Here is a 26,239-nt window from a genome sequence, read left to right as displayed (position 1 = left end):
TTTCGTTGTGAAAAAGAATATTGAAGATCATGTGGCAGGTGATGTGGAAGAAGTAAAACCCTCTGCTTGCATACAAACAATAACAGTGACTTTCCTCCTCAAATGTTCTTAAAAATTTTGTTATAGCCTGTCTTGATTTTCACTGTGATGGAGTTAATTTTCTTCCTAGTAGCTGTGGTTTGGATTTAGTATGAGAATGACATTGGTTACACACTTCTGGTTTAGTTGTTGCTGTGCAGTGCTTAGCCTAAGTCAAGGGCTTTTCAGTTTCCCATGCTCTGCCAGCAAGCAGGTGCACAAGAAGCCAGGAGAGAGCACAGCCAGGACAGCTGAGTGCAACTGGCCAAAGGGATATTCCATATCAAAGAGCATCATGCCCAGAAGATAAACTGGGGGAGTTGGCTGCAAAGGGCTGAGCACTGCAGGGGTACGGGCTGGGCATCACTCAGCAGGGGTGAGCAATTGTTCATCATTTTTGTGTCCATCTTGGGATTTATTTCTCTCTCTCTCCCTCTCTCATATCTTCCTTTTCACTACTACTATTAATGTAATATTGTACTTTATTTCATTTATTAAGCTGTTCTTAACTCACAGTTTTGCTTTTTTGTGATTCTCCTTCCCATCTATCAGGGGTGGGAGGAGTAAGCACATGCATACTTGGTTGCTGGCTGGGATTAAACCACAACATAGCCATAACTTTTTTTGTCCTTGAAATGCTTATGGAACTAGCTGAACCTAAGAAAAGGGCTTAACTATCAATGTTTACAAGACTGCAGATTTAAAGAGGAAAACATTCCCAAGATTATTTCATAGTGCTTCAGCAGCTGAGGCCCACCCCATCCTTGTGGCATCCCTGTGAGACATCTGTGGAATGTGAAATTTGCCTGCAAAAAGTCTGTGAGGTGCTGGATGCACCAAACCTCCCAGATCACTGCAGCTGCTCACTGAAGTTACCTGTTGTCAGAAAGACTGGGGCAGTGCCAAAAGGCCTGGCAGAAATTGATGTTCCAGTGAATAAGTCAATCCATTATAATAATGCACTCTTGTCACCATAGAGAAGCCAAAAGCTTCTTGCAGGGAAACTCGCCTCACAGGACATGAATGTCAGGCTAGGGGGGTGGTGGTTCTCTGGCCACAGAAGTTGTTGCTGGGATGTGGGTACTTGAGCTGTGTTTTTTTGCTATGCCAGCTTTCCTCCTTCCTCCCAAAATCTTGCTTATCTGCTCTGCCCGATGACTGCTCTCTGGTTCAGCCTTGGAGACCACCTCACTTGTGGCTGTGGAGGGGAGCATAGGACAAGACAGACCCTTTCTGCAGATGGTACCGACTCTTTTTAGTCCTTCTACTGCAGTTTTTCATTGCTTTTCGTTCCTTACTCCCTGGTGCTTTTGGTGGGTTGGTCTATAGCACTAAAAAAACCACCAAGGATAGAAGTCTGCTTATTAATTTTATGGCACTTTGTATGTTTCCCACAGTCTGCACCCTCTCAGCATCTCTTTGCAGACACAACTGTAGGTCAGCACAGCCATGCTTGTGCTTCATCCCTGCACCACCTCATGCAGGCTCTCATAGTTGTCTCTGTGTTGTTGCAATCTGGGAATCCTGCATTTCACAGGATTTCCTCCGGGACCAGTGTTCAAGAAGCGTACAGGAAGAGTAGAGCCAAGTAGTGAGCAGAGGAAAGGACCCTGGAATATCCTGTGCTACAAAAAGCTGGAAATCAAGCTGGGACTCACACAGGTATAATTGTGGCTAGGAAATGCACCTGGCACAAGCAAATGGTCAGAGTAGAATTGCCTTCTGTCTCACAGCAGTTGTGATGGTAAACTATGTTTAATGTCAGTTGCTGAGAACTTCAGCTGATGAGATGCAAACACAAACTTCACTGCCTGAGGGATCCTGTTGCAAACTTAATTTTGCATGCCTAGATACACAAATAAAGGACAAATGAATAAAATAATTGATGAAGTGAACAGTTTGTATTCAGGAAAGCTGGGGCAGAATTTGAGATGCTGACTTGAAATAATTTTTTCTTAGTTTTAGAAATTCCATTTGGCAATGCAGTTTGGGAGCTTTATAAAAAGAAAATGGTTTTCCATTGTAGTTTTCCCCAAAACTTCTGATCTTTACTTGTCTGCAGTGTTGGCTGCTGCTTTTCTTCCACACTGCTTTTGAGAACAAAAATACAGTTGATTTCTGCTTCTGCTGATTACTTGTAAGTTTGACTTCAGCTGCCAAGTGGAGAATACTGATGTGAGATAACACCAGGCCACATCTTGTGGCCTTACACTTTTACCACAGATAGCAGAGTTTGAGCATCAAACTCCAGAACATAGTTCTTTCTTTAAACACTGCAACTGTACTAGAAATACTGGCTTATATACAGTTAATGTACCAACTGAGTTAGTTAGATGAGTTCAGATCTTTATACCAGAAGACTCCAGTAAAGACATGTTTATCCCAGCGACATTTTGCTTTCCACTGACTAGGCTACTAAAATAAGCTGCACTGGCAGAAGCTTCCCTCTCCCAGTATAAGCCAGTTTTGTGCTTGGGGCCCTTGTATGTTGAGTAATTACACTGTGAAAGCATCTCTCATATGGACCCATTTTAACAAATATATGTGGGACAAATGAGCATGCATGATGCTTTCCTCCCATCACACTCATGCACAGAAACACAATTGCTGGTAGCTTCTCAGCTGTATATAATTTTAGCACTAAGCATACTCATTTTCCTAGACACTGCAAGCATTACTACAATAACATCGTAAATATGCATACACTCATTTATAAAGGAGCTATTTAATAAAAACTGTGGATTTTATTGGAAGAAATTAATTTTATTTTAGCCTGTGAAAAATAAACACTGTCAATAGTTTTGTTTGCTCACACTTCTAACAAAGTTTTGTATAGGTGCTCCTTTTCTCACAGATTTAGTTCTGTTTCTGTTGGGTTTTGCCTGCTGGGGAAGATGAGAACTTGAAGACTAATTAAATGCAAGATTGGGAGAATGCTGTGTAAATCTGATTCCATGTTCTTGAGTGAATGAGCAAAAGATAGATCTATTGGTAAGCTGGAGTAAGGTGGGCCTTCACTGCATGCGCAGCTTATAGCTTAGTGCTGGCTATGGGTGAAGAAAGGGGAGGGCATGTTTGCAAAAGCCATGGGACAGGCAGGCAGGGTACAAGTGCACTCAGAGCAGCTGCAAAGCCAGAGTTGCTCTCTTTCAGGGCAGCAGGGCAGTGTTTGTCAGCCCATTAGGTGTGTTACCTCTGTACAGGGCAGAGACTCTGGCTGTTCTGGTACTGTTCCAGGAATTCAGACACAGCTGTTTCTATGCTCCAAAAGCAGACATAGTGCAAAAAACAAAACCAGGCTGGTCTGCTGTGGTTAAAAATAAAGAAGTGTTGATACTGCAGGAGAAGAATGCTGAGAACAGGAGTTGTGAAAGAGGAAATGAATAAACACATACTGTATTCATGATTTAGTTTTTATAAGTTCTTGAAGCTGTCCAATGTGCTTGTGCTCTGTACAAGATTAAATCCATTGCCTAAGAGAAAACAGAAGATTAGAAATAGCAAGACTGATGGGGACACACCAATCATTCTGCACGGAGGAAGAACTGACACAAAACAAGATGTTAAGTGTACAGGTGTCATGGCCTGAGCTGTGTCCCCCACTGAGGGTCTGATCACAAGAGTCAGCAGCCCTGTCCACATCACTCTTTGAAAGGTACATCAGGACCCTTAAGAATTAGGAGGCTTTTTTTGTACAGCTGCGTGTCTAATTCTAAATCCTAATGAGCAAGCTTTGCTGGCAAACCTGCAGCAGACCTCAGGGAAGAAATCTGACTCTGATGTAGAGAGAATAAACATTGACAAGGACACCAGTCAATAAAGACATGGTAATTGGAGACCAAGTTAGGAAGAGGGGCTTAAAGGTGAGGATAAGTAGTGCAGGACTTGAAGTGTGGCAGGTGAGGCCAGAAGGCAGAAAGTAGAAGTATTTAGCAAGGTCATGTTAACATGGTGTCCTGCTTTTGACTGGAACAGTGGTGCTGTATTTTTGGATTCAGTATGAGAATTAAGTTGTTATCACACTGATGTTTTAGTGTTGCTGTGCAGTGCTTGCCCTAAGTCAAGGACTTTTCAGCTTCCTGTGCTCTGACAGTGAGAAGCCGGGAGGGAGCATGCCCAGGACAGGGGACCTGAACTGGCCAAAGGAATTTTCCGTACCATAGAGCAACATGCCCAGTGTATAAACTGTGGGGGAATTGGCCAGGAGGGGCCAATTACTTCTTAAGGATGAACAGGGCATCAGTCAGCAGGTGGTGAGCAAATGTATTGTGCATTATTTGTTCCTCTTGGGTGTTACTCCTCTTTCTGTCTCATATTATTACTATCATCGTTGTCATCATCATCATCATTTATTTTGTTTGAATTATGAAACTATTTCTGTCACATCCCATGAGCTGAGGTGTTTTTTGGTTTTTTTTATTCTGGTTCCTCTCCTCACTGTGTGTGTGTGGCAGGGGGAGCAAGTGCCTGTGTGGTATTCAGTTGCTATCTAGGGTTAAACCATGACACATGGTCATAATACTAGCAAAGAAAGATGTTCCCAGCAGAGACAGAGATTGAGGGGGGAAGATGAGCCTGTGAGCCCATGACCCTTGCTTTGCTTGATGGCTTGTGGGAAATTTTCAGGGATTCAAATCTAGAGGAGGATAAGAGATAAAGGAGTATAAGGGAGATGGCTGGAAATCCTCATTAAATAAGATACTGCAACATCTGCAGTTGGTATTCTGAAATCTGAGTGGAAAGATTAGACTGTTGTATATTAGCCCGCAAGGCTAAAGTGCAGCTCTGCACTGTTGGAACTTCTAATCAGCCTTCAGTGCGGCAAGTACTTTGGTCTTGATGTACAAACAGTTTCATCTGTCAGTGTTGCAAATCTTATGCTAAATGAATTAGTATTATTACTGTATCAGAAATGGGGAAATCAACACCCTAATAAATTTGGGGGCTTGCCTGAGATTACAGTGAGTATTTAGTTACTTGATGGCCATAATTAGTTGTTCTGCTGCTGCTGTAGTCTGCAAGCCAGCAGTTAATGTTCTTTTAATGGAGCTGCAGGAGACTCTGTGCTCCTTTCTTATATTAGTTGTATTAGGTATTCCAGCAAAGAGTCAGAAGTTGGGGAACAGTCTTCCCAAGAGGCAAGACAGTAGCGTTTACCTTGTTGCTGGTATTTTAGTGCTCTGCAAGTCAGCAGCTGCAGTTGCTGTTGAGCTCAGGGTAAGTGGGAGGCAGCAAGAGGCTGCCCTGCACTGCTGCCTCCCATGGCACCTCATTGGGAGCCTCTGCCGGCCCTCCGACCCAGCGGGCAATCTGGCCCCCTGCTCTCCTAGCCTCCAACACCTGCTGCTGGCCCTGGGCTTGATCACGCCGGCTTTTCTGTCTACACAGCGGCCCTCCAATGCAATCTCTAGTGTGCACTCTGGGGAAATTCTTACCTGCCATGGAAAAAACAGAAAATTCTGATCATATTCCACCAATATTCATGGGGAATTTGGCCGCTAATTCTGAACAGAACTGAGCTGAATAGGACGCATGCATAATGTATTCAGGGTATAATTTTCTTTGCATACTACCCTGCATCTCATGAGGCTTCCCCCTTCTCACTTCAGAAATACTTCTCATTAGCTGAATTCTTCTTGGTAGTCTTTCAAGACACTTGACTTTTACAAGTGATAATAAATGCAATAAATCTCCTTGCTTGCCAATAAAGAGGCATGTTGATTCACTCAGAAAAATGTTTGAAGCATTTGGAGTAAATTCAGGTGGGTGGAGTTTTGACTTGATAATTTAGTTTGGGTTTGAAACCAAACGGCCGTGAGATAAGAGCTGTGTAAACTAATGGTGTTGCTGACTGTTGGAGTGTTAGGGCTGGTGGAGTCACAGGGCAGGATTGCCAGTGGGTAACGATGATACTCTGCTGCCTGATAGGTATTCTTCCCATTCTGCAATTCAGCTGCTGGTGTGTCTTCTTGAAAATATGCAAGAATGTGAAGTAGCAGTTCACTTGGTAGGGGAGGGAAAGCTATCGGCAAAAGACGTCTTAGCTAGTTATGACAGGAATTTCTAGTTCTAGAGAATCAATGAAATGCTTCTTATCCCTGCACTTTGAAAATGAAGTGCTTGCCACTCTTATCTAAAACTGTGAATTTCGTGAGTGTTAAAGAGATTAAAGGAGGTAACCCATCCATTGGGAAATAATGCAGAATTCCCTAAAGGTCCTGAGGCAGCTGTTCTAACTTTTCTAAATAAAACAGCTAAATTGTTTTCCTTCCTGGCTTAGTGACAATTTCTGTGTTCAGGGAGGACTGCACTGGGAAGAATACCTGTATTTCTGACTTAAGTGACATTGTCTATACTTTTCTGCAGCAGGCATTTTCTATGGTGAAACGAAAATTTATTTTAAAGTATGCTAAATCTGCAAGCATTGTTTACCCAGAGCGGAAAATGTTTGATTTTTGAGGACCAGCTCACAAAACAGTTCAATGTACTTGTTTTGCAGATAGATAGCCATACTTTAATTTTGTGCTGCAAATCACAGAAGCTACTTGAGATCTAGCATGTAACATATACGAGATTGTACGTTCAGGTAGTGCCGTTCAGATTGGACAACTTCTTTATTTTTAAGTCAAGTTATTTCCCTTCAATTAATTCAACTGATGGCAAGGGTTTTTTACTCAAGTTAATACTAGTTATGTCAGAGTATGATAGCAGAGGAGAAATGCACCATTTTTCTTAATTGAGTCAAGCCTTCTTTTAAAGCAGATTTCCTTCAGGAAATATCCCTCGCCCCGTCGGCAGTTACTGCAGATTTCTGCAACACGGTTCTGTACTGTGCACCGCACACCACAGCAGTGGCCGTAGTGCCACGGTGCCCGGAGCCAGCAGCGGAGCCGCCGTGCGGGATCCCGCGCCTGTCGCTGTCCGCACAGCCCGCAGGGCCCGGCTCCCGCTCACACCGCGGGACAGGTGCCTGGCTCCAGCCGGCGGACTCGTGTGCGCCGCCGGGCCGGCAGGTTCGCCCGTTTTCGGCAGGAATTACCTGCTCACTGGGAGGGTGTTGAAAGATGTCTGCCCCTCTCCTCTTGCGAGAGAGGTAAAAGCAGGGCTCCGCTATGTTGAGCCGTGGGCTCCTGGGGCTCGTCAGTGCCTTCGGTGTACCCCGCGGTTTAGCCGGGGTCGGCCTGGCCGGACGCGGGGAAAGGAGACTCGCACAAGTGGGAGCGCCGCGGCTGCCGGTGCTCCGCGTATCGGGACTTCCGAGCGCCTCCCGCGCGACCTCGGACACCCGCCCGGCCCCGGCCAGCGCCGCCGGCCCGCCACGACCCGGGGGCCGGGCGCCCTGCGGGAGGACACGGCCGGGTCCCCGCCGACGGCCGGCAGGAACCACCGCCCTCCCCCACCGCCGGCGGCCCTCCCTTCCGCGGCTTCTCCCATCGCGGCTGGCCCAGCCCACGTTTTCCCTCTCTCCCCTCCCTCCGTGGTCATGTGTCGCCTTTTTTGTTTGCAGTGGAAACAATTTCTCGCTCTCGGGCTCGCACCGAGGCGGACCGCTGCCCGTCGGGAGCGCGGGGCGGGCGTGGGGCAGGCGGGCCCCATGCAGGCGGCGGAGCCCCGTGCGCCGGGACCCCCGCGGCACCCCCGGGGCTCGGGCTGAGGCGGGGGCGCGCCATGCCTGGCTCCGTCAGATGAAACTTTGTGCCACTGCCATGAAGGGACCGCGGTGAAACCGCCGTCCCCCGCCAGGTAAGTTGGTGGTGTTGTTGTTGTTGGCGGGGCTTGCGCGGGGCGGTGCGGGCCGGCCGCGGGGAGCGGCGCGGTGCAGTCCCGCCCGGCTCGGCCCGGCCCCGCGCCACAACTTGGTCGGGAGTTGGTGCGCGGCCCGGCGTGCGCGCCGCCGTGACCCCGCCGTGCCCGCGCCGCGGGGCCGCGCCCGGCGCGAGCTCGTCTCGCCGGGGGTCCCGGCAGCGCCCGGGCGCGGACCTCGGGGCACGCGCGCGCACGTGCGGCGGGGCGCGCGGGGCCGCGCGGGCCGGTGACACCTGGCCGGCATTGGCGGGGTGCTCGGCGCGCGCCGCCCGGCCCGAGCAGCCCCGGTCGCCTGGCAACGCCATTGATTGGCTGCGGCCGCGGCCAATGGGCGCCCTCCCCCCCCGCGCGCCGGGTGCGGTGGGAGCGCGGGCGGGGGGGCCCGCCCCGGTGCGCCCCCCTCCGGCCGCGGCCGGCGCGCGTTCGGGGCGCGTCCGCCGGAGCTGCCGCGGGTTAAACGCGTTCGTCCGGCCGTGGGCTCGCCCGACACCGGCGCTCCTTTGTCTCCCGGCTGGGCGCCGCGGCAGCCGCTACGGGCCCCGTTGGCAGGCGCCCCCCGTACCCCCCGGTGTGGCCCCAGCCGGGTCCCGCCGCCGCGGGGGTTGCCCCGGGCAGCCCGTCCGCCCGCGGCGGCTCCGCTGGGAGCCGCTCTTCGGCCGGGCGCCTCCGGACTTCCGTGCCGGCGCTCCGTGCTGGCCCGAGGGGGCTCCGCGGGGCCGCGGCCGCCCGGTCACCCCCGCTGCCTGCAGCGGGAAGAGAGAGACGGGGGAAAAAATCATGAAGCGATACGGCCCTTTGGGAGGATATTGGCAAATAAGGAAATTAAACAGAAAGAGAGCAGCATGTTGTCATAGCAACAATGCAATTAAATTACTTTACTGTCAGCCATCATATAATTTTCCTGTTTAAAAGCTCATGGGACGGAACTTCCATTTGGAGTCAAAGTTGAGTGTGGCTTAGGTAGGCAATCCCAGTGCCCCTGGACCCTCGCCATTCCCTTGTTTACCTTCAGGTTGCGCTGGATGCAGTTTTGAAATCTAGGAAGTGGGGCCGACGCAAGTTTGGCCTCCTGGTGTTTATATCTGCCTCGGTATTTTTTCCTTTTCCTGATACTTACTCATGTAAAACTGCACATTTTCACTGAGCACTTTGAGTGTTTTGATGGGCTTCTGTGCAGAAAATTCTGTGTGTTTCATTTTTAGTAAATATCTGCTTTGCTGTAACTTCTTTCTAGAAAGGCCCAAGGAACTTAAAAGTTTCCATTTTTGCCCATTTATGCCAGCTAAATTAAAGCCCATTATTTCTCTTTCCCATAATGGCTGCGTTGCTCTGTTTTTCCCTGCACATAGATAGTTCATTTTGTTGTTACCTGTAGCTTTTTTTGCCTTTCATTTACAGTATCGACTGTGTGACTGCATGACTTCAGGTAACGGCTGGGGTTATGTTTTAGGTACAGGGAATCATTTTGTTCTTGTTCAGTGTTTGTGCAGAAAGTTTCGTACATTTAAATTCTGTTACTAACTCCGTCCAGTTTTTGTTTCACTTCTGTTCACATCTCCAGACCTAATTCCTGGCAGTTTGACTGTATGAAGAAGCTAAGGGAGCCTGTCTCCTAGTTCTGAAGTAGAATTGTTGGGCTCGTCTGCTTCTCTCAAATTACGCAGGGGCCCAACTTGACTTTGCTTCTGAGTGCTCGGGTCATCCCAAATTTTAATGCTCACAAGTGTCCCTCCAGGGCCTGCTGGGGCAGTATCCTCAGCAGTTCATCCCACCTCTCACAGGCCATTGTTGAGCATCACAGCCGTCTTTCTGACTCTTGTTTTCTGCTATGTTTGAAATAAGTTCAGCTTATGTTAAAATCTTCTGTTTACATACATTTTTAAAGTGCTCTATTGCTCTGTCAATTGCTTCCCCATTTCTTGGCTCTGGGCCCAAAACTACTGGGTGTTGCTTTCCCTCCTACTTCATCCTGACCTTGCTAGTTTTGAAGTTCTGCTCTCCTTTCTGAGTTTTGGTACAGCCAAGTCAGTACGGATGTTTGTCTGCCTAGGCCTTTAGCCAGAGTGATTTTAATCATGTTGCTGTTGTATTGTCCTCAGATATGAAACAGCTGAAATTAATCTGAAGCAACTGGCCATAAGTCACTCTTTTTTTTTTTTTTTTTTTTTTTTAGTTCACATCCCTACTAAAGTGATACAATTGGAGTATTCAATGTTTTGAAAACACCGCTTCTTCTTTAAAGAGGCCTGGTTTGGAATTTCCTGTGTGAGGCTTCATGTGCATGCAGAACTGAGGTGTATCTGGATTATCATATTCTATCAACTGAAATGTCTTCCCTTGTGCTGACTTCAGATAATTTTGCTCAACGCTTCTGGATGAGTGTTACGTGAAGCTGTCATGTTTGATACAGGTGGCAAAAGGCCAAGTGGCCAGTTAGGGAAAAGCTGTCAAAATGTTACACAGGACCTTTTTATGAGCTAACTTTTCTCTTTCTCCCTTTTCTTTGGATTCACTCTCCCAGGAGCTGCTGTCTAAATGGGTCCAGTCATGCCTCCCAGTAAGAAACCAGAGGGCTCAGGAATTAGTGTTCCCAGTGGATTGAGCCAACGTTATCAAGATAGCGATTTATCGAAGGCACTTCATGATGACGAGGACCTAGACTTCTCTTTGCCTGCCATCAGATTAGATAAAGGGGCCATGGAAGATGAAGAACTAACTAATTTGAACTGGTTACATGAGAGCAAGAACTTGCTTAAAAGCTTTGGGGACTCAGTGTTGAGGAGTGTTAGCCCTGTTCAGGACATCGGTGATGACACGCCGCCGTCTCCTGCCCACTCTGACATGCCCTACGATGCCAAGCAGAACCCCAACTGCAAACCTCCTTATTCCTTTAGCTGCCTCATATTTATGGCCATTGAGGATTCGCCAACCAAAAGACTGCCTGTAAAGGATATATACAACTGGATCTTGGAACACTTTCCATATTTTGCAAATGCACCCACTGGATGGAAAAACTCTGTGAGACATAATCTATCCTTGAATAAGTGTTTTAAGAAAGTGGACAAAGACCGAAGTCAGGTGAGTTTGGAACTATAGGAACCTATGTGGCTCTGAAAATATTCACCTGCTGATCCCAGAATATGTCCTTAACAGTGAGCAGTGAAATACAGAATGTGCAACCCTGTGCCTGGTAACGTAGTTGATTAAGTTCAGAGACTCAGCATTTCTTTAGCATTACTTGTTCTGATTTTATTAAATTCATTGTCTAGACATCTGTAAGAAAGTGTTTGGTGTGCGTGTGTGTGTGTTTTTCCCCCCAGCTGGTGTCTTCATGCATAGTGGTTAAATATTGTTTTTAGTTATCATGCTGTGGTAATGGTTTCCAGCTATACTAGATGAATGTAATCATGTTATAAATAGGCTGCTTGCTGTTCTTGGCTTATACAAATGTATAGTGAAAGGGTATGCCTTATGTAAGAGTCCATCACTATTGCCCTGGTCTATGTTGTAATCCAAAAAATCTTTTCTTTCTTTTACACAAGGAGGGTAATGGTGATGAAGCTTTGTTCCATTTCAAATGAGTTTTCGAGAAACTCTTCAAAGAGAGGAGACAGGTCTGGCATCAAAGGTGAAGGTTACCATTCACCAAAATTTCTGGTGGTTTTTGGGCTCATGTAACTTCTGCAGCTGGTGCAGAGCCGAAGTCCTGGGAGCACATCTTTGCTTTTGGATCTTGATTGCTGTCTCCTGGTTTCGTTGCTGATTCCCCAGTGGCGTCTGCAGGAAGAGGCTGTGTGCAAGGCAGTGGGAAAGTGAGCGGAGCAGTGGGAGCAGTCCCTTGCATAGCCTTCTACTCTGTCAGTCTGCCTGGGAGCAGGAATCAATTTCCAAAGGGGAACTTCTCAATAAGCAGTGGACTGGATGAATCTTTGGCAAAGTACTAGTATACTGATAAAAATACCAGCTTGCAGATTAATTTCAGAGGCCTTCTCACAGGTTAGGGAAATAAATACCAGGAAGAATCGCATCACTCGTGGTCTGTCTCTAAAACTGGCTGAAGATCAGAAAGTGAACACTTTGCCCTGGCAAAAACAATAGATGCACTCAGCTTTTGTATTTCGGCGAGTTAAATGCTGTGGTTGTCTTGTAACTTGTTACCCTGAAACTAGACTTCTCTTGGTGGTGCTGTTCTCCCTATTTTGTGTGCAATTTAACTTTAAAAGCTCTGGAATAGAAGCTCAAGTAACTCTAGAGGAAGAGTCATACACTATCCTAATCTAGCAACTTCTCATTTTAGGTGAGTTAACTTTCTTTTCTGTGGAGCTTTCTTTTAAAGGATTGACACGTCTGTCTTTCTTTTCTTTCTTTTTAAGAAGTATTATTACCTAGAATTCACGGTCCCCATATTGCTGTTCCCACACTGTATGTTTGTATTTTTATCAATTAATTGCTGTGAAAGCTCGTGTGTGAGAGGAAAGAACCTGCTCCCGAACTGGGTCTTGTTTTGTGTAAGCCAGAGTCTTAAATTCTGGTTTGGAAGAGAGACTATAATAACAAGCAGCGTAACAGACTTTAATGACCCTGTCCCAGACTGTGAGAAATCTTCACACAATGCATTTAAAAACCCACCAAAATATGGTAACTAGCAAGGCATGTGTTTAACTCTGCCATTTGTGTTTTGTTCTGTCCCCCTTCCTCTGTTTACAAGTTGACTGTTTAGATTTCAGCTTCCTTCCTATGAGGAAGGAATGTCTTCGTGTCTATCTGTCAAATATCCGGCCATCCACTGAGCTCATTTGAACAGTACCACACTGCACTGCTGCTCCGTGGGGAGGTGGCGCAGCACCGTGCATGACTGGTCACCCACGTCTCAAATTCATGATTATGACCACGGCTACATAGCTAAACAACAAGGTGTGGTGGGAGGACTTGCCTGTATGAATCACAAGGTGACGTTTCATTAATTCCAGGAAAATCCCAGGTTTTGAGAAAGAATTTCTTCCACTTCTTGAAGATGCTAGTAACTGAAGGTTTAAGGTGAATGAGGTGGGAATGTCAGACGTAAAATGCACCACAGCAGGTCATTCAAGTCTCCTGCTGGGTTTTTCATGTGTCCTGGCCAAGGGATGTGGCAGACAGAGTCCTGAGTGCAGAATTGGCCCTGGGTCAGAGCTGCTGAATCAGGTGCTTGACAGCTAATTGTGGACTTGGAAAGCAGTAAATGTCAGCTGATGGCTTTGAAAATACCTTCGTGCATGTGCACACTTGGGCTTGATTTGGTACCTTGCAGCAAATATCTCTGCTGTTCAGAAGGAAGGTATTCATTTAAAAAGGGTTCTCTGGTTTTGGTATGGGGCTTGGGGCAGGGGAAAGGGGGACTTTCATCTGTAAGGAATAATTTTATGCTACTTCTCCTTTGCAAACAGTTTTTGCAAATTGTAGGGCTGAGGTCTGCTTCTTTTACTGGTTTTGCATGGAAAAAAGTAAAAAGCAGCATTTAGCAAATGGCATGTTATGAAATGCTAACAAGATGGGCTCTGAAACATGTACAGTATGGAGGGAAAGAGTTAATCACTGCTGGGAATTGCAGGCATTTGCCGATTGATGTGCGTTGACACATTGTGAAAACCTAGAAGCTTTTCCTCTCATAGTTGTGCTTTCCAGTGTTTGTTTATGTAGCCTTTCAGTAATCATTTTTCTAAAAAAAGTTCTGCTGAACACTTAATTCTTTTTTGAACTCCCTCTGCATAGTAGTTTTCTCAGTCTTGAGTTCCACTATTTTATATTCATAAGGCTAAATATGCATCTAATAGTTAGCAGCTTTTTCTGCCTGCATATGAATACTTGAATTTCCTGATGTGAGATCATTGTAATGGAGAGGGGAAAAAAATAGAGGGGCAGGCTTCATCACTTTGTTTTTTGACTTGCCCTGTCCTGGTGCTTTTAGGTCTGGTGTGGAATACCAGGAAAAGAGGATTTGTTTTTGCATTGCTGCTATTCCACACCAGTTGCAGTGCCATCAGGCTTACCTGGCAAATCAAAAGCCTGACTGTTCATGTAACTGCGATGAGGCTGATCTGGATGGAGACAGAGAGCTGGGCTGAAGAAGGGAAAATGCTGAGCCGTTGATTGTACAAACCTCTTTGCATTGAGCTCAGCAGTTTAATAATAGTTGGCCAGAGTATGAAGTTATCACATGATGGGGGGTAGATGTGGAGTACTCTGGCTTTGTTTATACTGCCAGACCTGTGAATTCACTTGCTCAGATTAATCCTGTTGTGAACATACAGATCTAAATGTCCTGTAGTCTGTGTCCCACTTAGTACAGCCCGTTAGTCCATGACTTCCCTACCATCTGGTCCTTGGCTATAGAGAGGAATTTTTCTTGTATATGTGTCTCCATAGCAACGAGTTTGCAGTTGATATGGAAAGTAAGCAGTTGCCCTAGCAACGGAGTTACTGATGTGGCAGCTTCTCTGCTTGCAGGGAAAGGGCTAAGCTAGTTCAGACCCATTATGTAGGTTTGCTGTGATTATAGCTATGCCCACTAGTGCTGCTCGAGCTAAGGGGTGGCTGAAAAATTTTGTTACAAGCCTTATTTCTGCCTCCCTTGAAAGTCTGATTTATTCGTGTAGGGATTCCTGCTTTGAACAAAGGCTGGTGGGATTGTCTTTCCAAGGTGTGTGATGTGTCTGTGCCTTTTATGAATTCAAACTTCCTCAGTCATCGTTATCAGATGGGGGGAAATGATGTTTGACCTTGCTGGCTTCGCTGCAGTATTTTTGTCTCAGTGAACAGCCCACGGTTATAAGGTCGGAGCTTTTGTCCCCATGCTCCTCTCTGCTATTCTGCTGTTTTTTCCCTGATCTCTGCTTCTTTGGGCATCCATTCTGTCAAGAGGGCTCCTCTTTGTGTCTGCTCTGCATTGTGTGAGATAGGGAAACACACACATGCTTCTGGCTGTGTGCATGCTGAAGAAATTCAAGTATCTGAAAGGTTTATTTGGCACTTATGCTGAGGGATGTCTTAATAAAAATGTAATGAGGGTAAAGGATATGTTTATGGGGATGGGAGAAGAAAATTCTCCTCGCTTGATGTGGAAGTTATTCTTAGAAGTACGTGGTCCATAACTGGGTCATAGAGATCCAGGCTCCTCCTCCGTCTGGAGCAGGCTCTGAGATCTGAGGACTCCTGAGTGGTCCTTGAGCTTTGCAAGAGCTGATATCCAACTTGCCCTCATCTAATGGACTGTCTCTCATAAGCAAGTGAGACTTTTCAGGAGTGCCTCCTGCAAATGTCTTTCCTCTGATGTGATAATATCTGGGGTTTTGGCAGTTAAAATCCTGTGGAAAGATCAGTGCTAGCTGGAGAGAGAGGAAAAGGACCCTGCTTGTTCTTTGTTAGAAACTCCCGATCCAATCTGCATATGCACAAAGGTGAAGGAGACAGGACACTGTTCTCTCTCTTCTAATGTCGCTGAGGTTTCCTGTGAAAGTTCAGTTTCACACTGGGGATAGAAATGATCTCCTATGTTTTTAGTTATCGCCTAGACTGATCCAAATAACTGAAGTGTCAGAATTTCACTTCATTTATAACATCTGGGGAAGCTAAAATGAAAATATACCAAAAATCAAACCCAACAAAACAACCCCTCAGATTCACATTAAAGGCTTCATGTGCTATGGACTCCATTAAAAAAATAATGTCTTAAATAAGCTGGTGCAACTATTAATTTAATTTTTAAGGGAATATTTTGTGATTTTAAACTGTAATTTGTCTAGTTTAACTTGAAATGCATTTTCTTATACTTGTCTGTAATATGAAAAAGGTCTCTAATATCAGAAGTTTTTTCCTCAAATCGGTATGCAGAGAAGCAAGGGTCATCTCTTTCTAGAGAAATCGTGAAAGTCTCTAGAACCATACTGTAAATGGAGTTGCAAGATATTAGACAATTTATGGAGAACTTTTCTTGAACCCTTTCAATTTTATTTTTGAATTGCAAACCCAAGAATTATACAGAATATTTAAATAATAGATTTCCTAAAGCTGTGCATGGAAATAACACTCTTCATTTTGCTGGCTTCCAGCTGCTTGACTTTACATCACAGCTAACTCTTTGCACTGGAATCTGCCTGAATTAACTGTTTTAGAGCTGTACAAAGCACAAGCAATTCTTATCAAGTAATGATGGGAGAGATGGCAATATGCAGGGAATCCTCTGAACTTTATATCTAAGGTATTTGTGTTATCTTGCTCTCAGTTAAGATAGCCTGCAGGCAGGTGCCCTGCTGCATAACTGAGGTGTTGGTTGCACAGTGACAGGCCATTGACCTACCAGAGGAGATTGGCCACTTAGGTTAAATAAACTGGAGTAACAGGCTCGGTCTGTGCTCCTCACCCACAGCAAAGATGATGCAAAACGTGTTAAGCAGTACTGAAAGAACGTAGGAAGTCAGGAGCAAGCTGCTCTTTATCCATTGGGCTTGGGCCGTAGTGAGGTTGATGAGTCCATTTCTCAGCTGTGTTTGTACTCCCTCGCTTCTGACTGTTTGCTCCATCACCTTCCTGGCACATGAACTTTTGTGTTTCTATGATGAACAACTGATGTAGCTGGATTTATCTTTCACTCTTCTTTTAATTCTTGTGTTGCTTTTCAGCTTAAGTCCTCAGTTCAGGTTACAGCTCAGTCCAAGTAACAGATGTGCCAACATGGCAAGGGGAATAGAGATGATGGGGAGGCTGGGCATTGCCAGTTGGGATTACTGAGACAAGCCATTCCTTACAGAAGAAGGGCTGGCAGCTGCATGATGCACGACTGCTTGGTGAGGTAATGGATGTAGTCCCTGCCCAAGGTAAAGGTTAAGGTAAAACATGAACAGAAGTTTAAATGCAGTGGGATGCTTTCTTCTGCTGGAGTTGTTTGTTTTGGTTTCCCCTTAGGAGCAGGACTGTGCTGTTTGCTGTTCAAGTGGCCTATGTTAGTGACTCTTCTTGGTGTTTTACAGCAGATTTGAAGTGATCAGAGTCTGGGATGCCATTCTCATGCACGAAGCCTGCCAAACCTGGCTGCCTGTCCCCTTTCTTGAGAGGTGGAATTGGTCTGGGGACTGTATTGCAAGCCCCTCTTCAGCTCAGACTGGCACATGTGCTACTATGTAATGATTTGGCTGAAAAATCTTTGTGTGATTTTCATTTGGGTTATTTTTATTGGGCTAATATAGATGGATTCATTTTCAGCTCCCTGTTTAGTTCATGGTTACTGTGGTCAGAGGAACACCAGTGTCAGCACAGGCCATGGGCTCAGCTCTGTTTAATCTGGCATGAAGCTGTGCCTGCAGCTTCCAGCCAGCTCAGAGCTGACCTGGTGACAGCAGGAAAAGATGGGGAAGGGAAAGTGAGAAGGATGCTCTCACCTTTGAGAGCACAGGCTGCACTTAAACCTTAAACTGGGGCTGCTTGTATGTTCAGTCAGATACATGTTTGGTGCTGGATCGGGTCTGTAAGACATGGGTGAAATGGTCCAACAAAAACTGCACCAGGATGTGTGCATGTGTGTTTTTTCAAGATTTATTTCTGTTGCCCAAAGTTCTTAATTTTGGCAGTAGAGGTGGCTCTGTTTAGACCTGTGCTGTGCATCCTCTGAAAAGCTATTATGGAAGAGGAAAGGATATCTATAAAATCAATTGTCAGGCTTTTCCCATGCTGTTGTCATTACGTCCTCATCACCTCCTGTGGTTTTTTCCTATTGTCAGAAAGATAACGAAGTGCCCTTGTCACTGCCAGCAAAGGAAGCGCAGATCTTGGAGCTTCACTCTGGTTTGAGCGCAGGAGGCCTTGCTCTCTGAAGGATGTGAGCACACAGGAGCACTTCTACATGTCCATTAGTGAATGTGGCAAGGCATGCCCCTGAGCACCAGGCCCACAGTGGTGGCTGTGTTAACTCCAGCTGTAGCTGAATGTCAGAGATGAACTGGGCTTGCTGGTGTGGCTGAATGTATGCGCTTCTGTCTTGCATTTCAGTTCTTCAGTAAAACATCAAAGAATCCATTTTAGTTACTAAATATTTGTCCCTTTGACTTCCCCCTTCCTTTCTTAAAAGGGAAGTTTTTTACATTGTCTGAGAGAGCCCAGCAAATTGTGCTGTATGGCTTCTTTTCCTGGGTGAAGACCTTGAGAAAAAGTGTTTAAAAATCTTGGTCATAACTGAGCAGTTGAAAATAATTGAAGAGTTGAGAATACTCTTCAGGCAGCTTGAAGCAGCCTTTGAGTTGCTGGAGAAACTACCTTTCTTTGCTCTGGATTCAGGTGGTTACTGTGTCCCCACTGAACCTTAGTTCAGTCCTGCAGCATGACCGTGTTTCTGGTACAGTCATTCACACGACTGGCCCAGCAGGATTTGGGCACAGTCTGCAAGTTGCTCATACCTGTTCCTTCTGTGTTATTTTCAGCTTATTGCTGTATCTTCACCATAAATCTAGTTAATACAAATGAATGGTATAGAATAACATAAGCCAAAATCCTTATGAAAAAGGGACTGTGTATGACTGTTTTTAATTTAGCTGGTTGTCATTTGTATATTGAATAGTGGTGGGTTAGCATATAAAAGTAGTTGACTTCTGTCATTGCAAGACTGGGCAGACTTGCTAGATGAAGTCATGGTGCAAGCACTGCATGTAGCTATAACAGAGCCATATGTCATGAAGCTCAAGAAGTCCAAGTGCAAGGTGCTCCATCTGGGTCAGGGCAATCCCAGTTATGAGCACAGACTGGGAGATGAAGTCATTGAGAGCAGCCCTGCAGAGAAGGACTTGCAGGTTCTCGTGGCTGAAAAGCTGGACATGCACCAGCAATGAGGGCTGGCAGCCCAGAAGGCCAACTCTCTGCTTGGCTGCATCCAAAGCAGCGTGGGCAGCAGGGCGAGGGAGGTGATTCTGCCCTTCTGCTCTGCTTTTATGGGACCCCACCTGCAGTGCTGCATCCAGCTCTGGGGTCCCCAACATAGGAAGGATGTAGACCTATTGAAGGGGCCCAGAGGAGGCCCGAAGATTATCAGAGGGCAGAAGCATGTCTCATGAAGACTGGCTGAGAGAGCTGAGGTTGTTCAGCCTGGAGAAGAGGCAACAGGAAGACCTCATTGCAGCCTTCCATTACTTAAAGGGGACTTAGAAGAATGAGGGAGGGGGACTTTTTATATAGGCAGAGAATGATAGGACAAGGTGGGGAACAGTTTTAAATTAAGAAGAGAGATTTAAATGAGATGTTCGGAGGAAATTCTTTACTGTAGGGGTGGTGAGGCACTGGCACAGGTTGCCCAGAGAAGCCGTGGGTACCATATCCCTGGAAGTGTTCAAGGCCAGGCTGGATACAGCTTGAAGCAGCCTGGTCTGGTGGATGGCATCCCTGCACATGGTGGCTGAGTTGGAACTAGATGATCTTTGAGGTCTCTTCCAAACCTAACCTTTCTATGATTCTATTCAGTTACTCTTGTGAACACAGATTTGTTTATGAAAAAGCCCCATGTGGCTGCCTCTGGTTAAGTTTTGCCTAGCGAGCATCTAGGGAAAGACGTAGCCCATGCTTATATGTATTTTTAAGCTAATAAAGCTTTTTATCGCTGAGTAATTTGCTTTTATCTTTTGATAATATGTAATCTGGTATTTTTAACCAGTACAAGTCTGGTAAAGGTCTTCTAGGTAAAGGAAGATAACTGAGGAAATTTCAGTTTTATGAGGCATGTAAGAATCTTGCTGGTTTTGTGATACTTTTAGTTTGTCAGTTTTTAAGTAGTTTAGAAACAATGAGATTTTGCTTTCTTCAGTAGCAACAACTGTCTTGTTATGATTCATTAATTAAATTTTGGTCTCAAGGAAAAAGCTGTTTAGCTTTCTAATATTTGTCATTCAGTCTAATTCCCAGTTAAAGTCCCTTCCCTAACCATTCCTCAGAGCTGGCTTAAAGCAGGGTATCCTCTCAGGTCCAGAGATGAGAAATTATTATGGCTGGGGAAGAGAAGAAGTGCCAAAATTGATTGTCTGGCAGTGCTTCATTGACAAGCAGTAGAGAAACATGGTGGTTGGTTCAGGTGCAATTATGAGTCCCTGTACTTGACACTTGAGCTCTGATATCCTTAAAGGTAAAGTAGATCCCAAATATGTGCTTGGATGATTTTTTCAGTCTTGTAGCTTAGGTTTTTTGGACTTAATTCCTGTGTGTTTTTTCTCTGGCTTGGAAGAATTCAGGCACAGAAGTAATACCATATGCTTTCTTTAATGGTGTGGGCAAAGGCAGATATTCTGGAGGACCAGTCATGTTGCAGCTGGAAGAGTGGCCCTATGGATGGTTTCAGCAGTCTGGCTGCCCTGGGACTAACGGCCTCTTAGATGGGGGCAAGAAACACCTTCCTCAGGTGTGCTGCTTTTGGCAAGAGCTTCCTGAGATATTTGCACTTAGCACAAAATCAGCATCCAGGACTGAAGCTCGCAGCAATTCTTACCTTTAATTACACAAGAGACTGTAGAATACTTTGGCTCTGCCATGCCATCGTATCCGTGATTCCTCTTAGCCCGCGGCCTTTGGATCACAGTGATCAGGTGTCTGGAGCTGCTGAGTTCTTTGGTAATTGGGATAGTGCACCCATTCATGCTCGCCATCACTGCTATGTCTAGCCATTTATTGCAATGGCAATAAAACGGTGGTTATCCTTTCTGGAGAGTAAGCACATTTATAAGAGTCTTGATGCTGACAAAGTTTATTTACGTGCTGGCAGCAAACCTGGCTTTAAAGGAGTCCTAAATTTCTTGTAACTGTGAGTGGTGTCAAACTCATCAGTGATTGAGATCACGTAAGATAAGCAACAGGGAAAAAAGGGAGTGACTTTCCTACTTTGGCATACAACTTTTTTCCCTGCTGAATTTTTTGTGGGTCGTTGTTGGCACTTCTTAGCCTGAACATTACTTATTTTTTTTCTGTTCTCCCACTGATTTGGACTCCTGACTTCAGAAAAGCTGCTTTTGATTTACTCTTGAGTATCAACAACAGAATTGGGACTGAGAGCTGTGGAAAGTATCTGTTCTGGCCATAAATGATGCCTCTGCATCCTGCTTAGTTATCCATAATAACAATTTTGGAGATGGCATATTTTAATTAATTTTGTTAAATTAATTTATTTCTGTTTAGTTGTTCACATTTCATTTGGACTCTTAGGGAAAAATGTCCTGGAAACTAGTGTAAGAATTTGTGGGAGGACTCATTCTAAGGATCTTAAATGTGAGTGGGTTTTTCCTAGCTGCCATAGAAAAGATACCAAATTGCTGCCCTTAGCCAGTAACTTAAGATACCAAAACACTATCTACAGCATGCTGAATTGCTGTATTTCATTGCAGCAGTGAAGAGTAGCAATTTACCACTAGCTGAGAGCTCTCAGGATTTTGAAGCACCAGTGTAACTTGCTGGAAAACTACTGTTGGTAAGCAGAGGAATGAACAGGCTTCTGTACCGGGAAGTCTCAGTGGCATGGAGAATTATCTGTGGCAGTACGTGGAGCAGAAACTTATTGATGGAATTTTGCATAAGAGAATCTAGTTGAATCGTGAATTCACACTTATTCAAGCTTTGAACAGAAAATTTACCTGTGCTCCAGAGCTATGTTTATGAGATCCCACAGCTGCCTACTTGTGGGAAGGTACTCCCTGAGATGAAGCAGCTATTATGAATGTATTTCTGAGTTTATGGTTGAAAAGAAATGTCTACAGTGCAACTTGCAGGGGCTGTGGGGGTTAATGCAAGACTAGGGTTAGTTGCTGGCATACCTTATCTCAAGCTTTCATTTACATATTTTTATCTCTTTTCTTCACCCTTTAGTGGGGAGAGTGGGAACACACGTCTTGTAGTTTCTGCATGCTTCAATAAAAATAGGGAAATAATTCATGAAGTGTTTTGGTTTTACATTAGCGAGAGGGATGTTAAACATCACCATAAAGGTTTAGTGGTTCAGAATGTAATAAATGTAGAACTTTGGCAATTAGATCTCTTTAAGTAGTTGAGAAGAACTACATAGACCTTGCAAGGACAGGATCTTCATCCTTAGGACTAAAGTCCTTGCCATGCAGGAAAAATTGTATTTGAAGGATTCACCTCAGTACCACTGCTTTGCAGTGCCTGGTTGTGTGCAGCCTTCTCAAGCCCCAGGAAAACACAGAATCACTGCACTTCCAGGGATCATCACTGCTCCTGGGAGCACTTTGAAGGCTTTTGGAGAGAATGCTTGACAGGTTCAAGAACTGCCTGCTGCTGCTCTATATGAAGCTACAATTATACTTAGGCTTTGGGAAAATACCTTGGGTCAAAAAGTATTCCGTTCTGCAGGAATTCCCTTCAGACATAATATTTATAAATAAATTCAACTGGAAATAATGATATGATTCTTACATAATTCCACTGTTCCTTACGTACTTGAGGACTAAAGGGCTGCACATTAATAGAATCACAGAATCATGGAACATCCTGGGTTAGAAGGGATCATCGAGTCCAGCTCCTGGTCCTGTATGTGGCACCCCAGGCATCACACTGTGTGCCTGAGAGTATTGTCCAGACACTTCTTGAACTCTTCAGGCTGGTGCTGTGACCACTTCCCTGGGGAGCCTGTTCCAGTGCCCAACCATCCTCTGAGTGAAAAACCTTTTTCTGATATAATGGTCTAAGTAGTTTCCTGGCTTTCCTGCATAGCTGAAGTAAGAAGGAATGCATGGAAAGTGCAGTTTTTCAGTCTTCAGTTAGGAGAGGTAGGAAGTTGGAGAGTCAGGGTGTGGCTAAGATGGTTGAGAATTAGACAAATGCTGACATTTGTACTGTTGCATGGTTTACTTTGAAGCAGTAGGATGAACTTGTCCAAAATGTTTTTTACTGTTTTGGCAATTAATGTAATGCATTTATTTAAATGCAATTGCTCATTACACTAATTTATTTGTGTTTTCCCTCTCTTACTCCTCTTCTATACAGATGAAGGTTTACCCCTTCAATTCTCAGGGTTAAATACACAGACCTTGCTTTTGGAAAAGAGTGTAGGTTTAGTTTACAATTTTATATTGATGCATAATACTTTTTAGACTTCTGGCTGCATGGCAGAGAAAGAGCAAAGAATCTATCATAGAGACAAATTGCAGAAGATGCAGTCCAGTGCTAGCTCCCAGCTCTTGAGGCAAATGCAATTTTATTGTTCACGATGTACCTCCCTTTTCTGCTTAAATTTTTTTTTTAATGTATTTGTGTATATGTGTGTATATATAAATACTTTTTATATATAAAAAGCATTATGGAATCACACTGATTTTAGCTCATCCAAACACATTCGGGGTAAAATAGGAGCAAATATGGGGTTGTCAGATAGAGCTTTCTGTCTGCTTGTGTCTCTGTGCCAGGAAAACAAGATGCTGTCATAGTGGTAGATCTTGAATCACAGAATATTCTGTGTTGTTAGGGACACACAAGTCAAGCCCAGCTCTCAAGTGAATGGCCCAGACTGGGATCAAGCCTGCAACCCTGTTATCCTGTGTTCTAACCACCTGAGCTAATCTCTGCAAAATTTCCTTAGAAAGATGTGTTGCCACAACTGGTTACCAGTTCGTCTAAACAGATGACACTAAATTAAGAGTTTTAACTAACCTGAACCATCTCTCTTGTTTTTTCCTAAACAAATCAGCATTTAAAATTTAGTGAAACACCTCCACTTTGTCTAATTTTTTGTTGTTTCAGGTTTTGCTAAAATACCTGTGATATTTCACTGCCTCTTGGGCAGTGTCGCATTTGTTCAGAGGAATAAAGTTCTTGTTCTTGTCTTAGCGAGTCTGCTTTGATGTATCATTTGCTGTTAGGTTTTAGAATGGACTAATTTTGAATTTCAGAAAGCAGAAATGTAGTTATGATCCTTTCCATTAAGAGACAAGGTTTTCAGTCATTCTTGTTTGAAAAAAATGAAGTTTTCATTTAGAAAGCTTTGATTTTAATTTGTAGCAATGAAATTGTAGGGAACGTTTTGCTTTTTCATCCTTTTCTTCTGTGACTTGGAAAATGTCTTCCTCCTGCCAGCTAAAATACCTGCATTATTTCAGTTTCAAAGTAAATATGCTTATGATCTAACCACTTTGACTAACTATCTTCTGCTCTTTCACCAGTGCTCAAGTTGCACTCACCCTCCAGTAGTATCTAGTATTCCAAAAATGCATTTGCCTGGCCTGGGCTGATGGGACAAGAGTCTGTGTCTTAGTTATGGTAGAGTTATCCACTTGTGTGCCACATCATCTTATATTTATTTCCCTTGCTATTTATAAAACAAGGTTTGCAAACTTGTTGGATTGGCACTTTGAATCTTTAATTTGGACACGCATTTAAAAGAGGAAGTGTTTGCTTCATCAGTGAACTTGCCTTTTTGGTGTTTTGACTATCTGTCGATTCCTCTTGTTCGGAATTAGGTGAAAAATCAAAACAGTTCTAGAGTGGTTTAAACAGGTTTTTCAGTCCATACCATGTGTAGCTTTGGACTTCTTGTACCATGTACCAAGACATGCTTTTATTTGGAAAGGAAGGGAATTTTGCAATTGCTCAAATAAATTTTCTGTTTGTGTTGCATGGCTTTTAATTTAGACCAAGTAATGTTAGCATCTAAGGGTGTGTTTGTATAATAATGTGAATGGATATGATAAGAGTGGTGTGGGAGGCTATTTATATAGAGATTTGTATCTTAAAAGTTATGAAATTATCTTAAAAATCACGTTGTCATTTAAAACAATGAAGGGAGGAGCTATATGCCTTATTTTAGAGTTTTAAGAACTTTTACAAGCTCTTTTATAGAAGCAAAGACAGCTGGAAAGATTTTTTGGTTTATGTTCCCCCCCTTGATTTTGCACCATCTCATGACTTTCTAATAGAAAACATCTAGAATACCAACATGCTAAAAATGCTATGAATCAGCAACATTAAAGCCAGATTCTAGAGGCTGTAATAAAGCAAGTCAAGTTTCTTTCAAACTCTTCTGTTAGTGATGTGTTTAGTATTGCTTGAGAAAGTCTTTTGCAAGACAAACACAGTAATTGCAGAAGTTCTTTGCCATACAGTGCACATGTCAGCATTTGTGGTCATTGGGTGCAACTGTGAAGAGAGAAGGACCCTTTGGAGCAGCGAGCCCTTTTTATGGGCTGGTGCTTTGGAGCTGGTGTAACTGGCTTCCTCTTGCAGGGACAAGCAGTCGTGAGTTTTTACACAACCAGCATCCTCAAAGGCTGGTTACTGATTTTCAGCAGGTTTTGATACATTATGCAATTCTGAAAGATAAGATGACTGCTGTTTAGGTTTTTCAGTATTGGTAGAATGAATGGAGTAATAAAAGGTATGCATTCCTTTTCGCTCAGCCTCTGGATAGGGCCTTCAGCATTTTGGACTTCATGAAAGTTTGGACTTTCATTTTCATTTTCTATGCATTTTTATCTGTAGGAGTGTTTGTATGTTATTTTAGGTTGCTTTTCACCTTCAGCTGTTCAATTCCAGTTGCTGTCTTTGCAGTTTTCCCCCCTGTCACAAATAGACCTTAGTTCTTTTCTTTTCCTACCTGCATCATCTCTAAATGTAACTGATCATAAGCATCTGTCTGGGGAATGCAGGGACAAGTGCTTTCAGTTACTGTTGCACTGTACTGAAAGTGTATATGCATTTTGAAAAAGAAAAAAGTTGCAGCCTGTTTTTGAAGCAGGATTTTCATTTGTAAACCCTATGCTATTTTTGGCATGTCAGGTATGAAAGCTTCCTGTGTGAAACTGATCAAGAAAAAGATCACAGGAAACCTGGAGCAGTGACTCAGGTCACAGCAGGCCTGGTTGCATGACACCTGTGTCGTCAAAATAGCCTTGCCTTGGCATCTCTAAATGAGATTTTCTTTTCCTTTAGATGGTAAATCTGTTCAAAGGCATATTTGATCGTGAATAATTTGGAGGAAAGCAACTTTTTAACCGTCTGAGAATATCATACGTCTTCTCTTCCTTGTTACTTCTGAACTCCTCACATCATCATCTGATGTTGGGCAAGTTGTCAATTTTCATCACTGGAGTCTATTCAGAAATTGTTTCTCCTGTTTCCTTCCACTCCAGGCGTATTAAGTCAGATAAATTCGTACACTGATGTTTAATCACTGATCACTTTTCACTCTTGTGCAATATTGATCAGCAGCCTTTTTGTATGCTCAGAATGAGTAATAGCTTCCTCATAAACACTGAGGAGTGGGAGGGTGAAGATGGTGACTTAGCCCCATGTAGAAGTTGACCCAGCTTTTTTCCAGAAGTTTCTAGACTCCATCCAATTTCGTTTCCCC

The 26,239-nt window shown here is 44.2% G+C and overlaps 1 protein-coding gene across 10 annotated transcripts in view; it reads left to right on the top strand.

The window, feature by feature from the left end:
• FOXN3 (forkhead box N3) overlaps window positions 1-26,239 on the top strand; it is a 206,380-nt gene that overhangs the window by 64,572 nt on the left and 115,569 nt on the right. For 9 of the 10 annotated variants that reach the window (XM_088167458.1, XM_088167454.1, XM_088167456.1 and 6 more), the window contains one exon: window positions 10,406-10,962. In XM_088167458.1, the coding sequence (XP_088023584.1) occupies window positions 10,420-10,962 (543 nt within the window). In that variant the 5' untranslated portion in view covers window positions 10,406-10,419. Of the gene's footprint in view, window positions 1-7,707; window positions 7,822-10,405; window positions 10,963-26,239 lie in introns of those variants that run through there. The other variant, XM_088167455.1, reaches the window with a different exon arrangement.

This window comes from Sturnus vulgaris, chromosome 6 (assembly GCF_052056855.1).
Source record: "Sturnus vulgaris isolate bStuVul1 chromosome 6, bStuVul1.hap1, whole genome shotgun sequence".
Lineage (NCBI taxonomy): Eukaryota > Metazoa > Chordata > Aves > Passeriformes > Sturnidae > Sturnus > Sturnus vulgaris.
The sequence above is the reverse complement of the archived record's forward strand: the minus strand, read 5'-3'. Positions and strand labels throughout refer to the sequence as shown.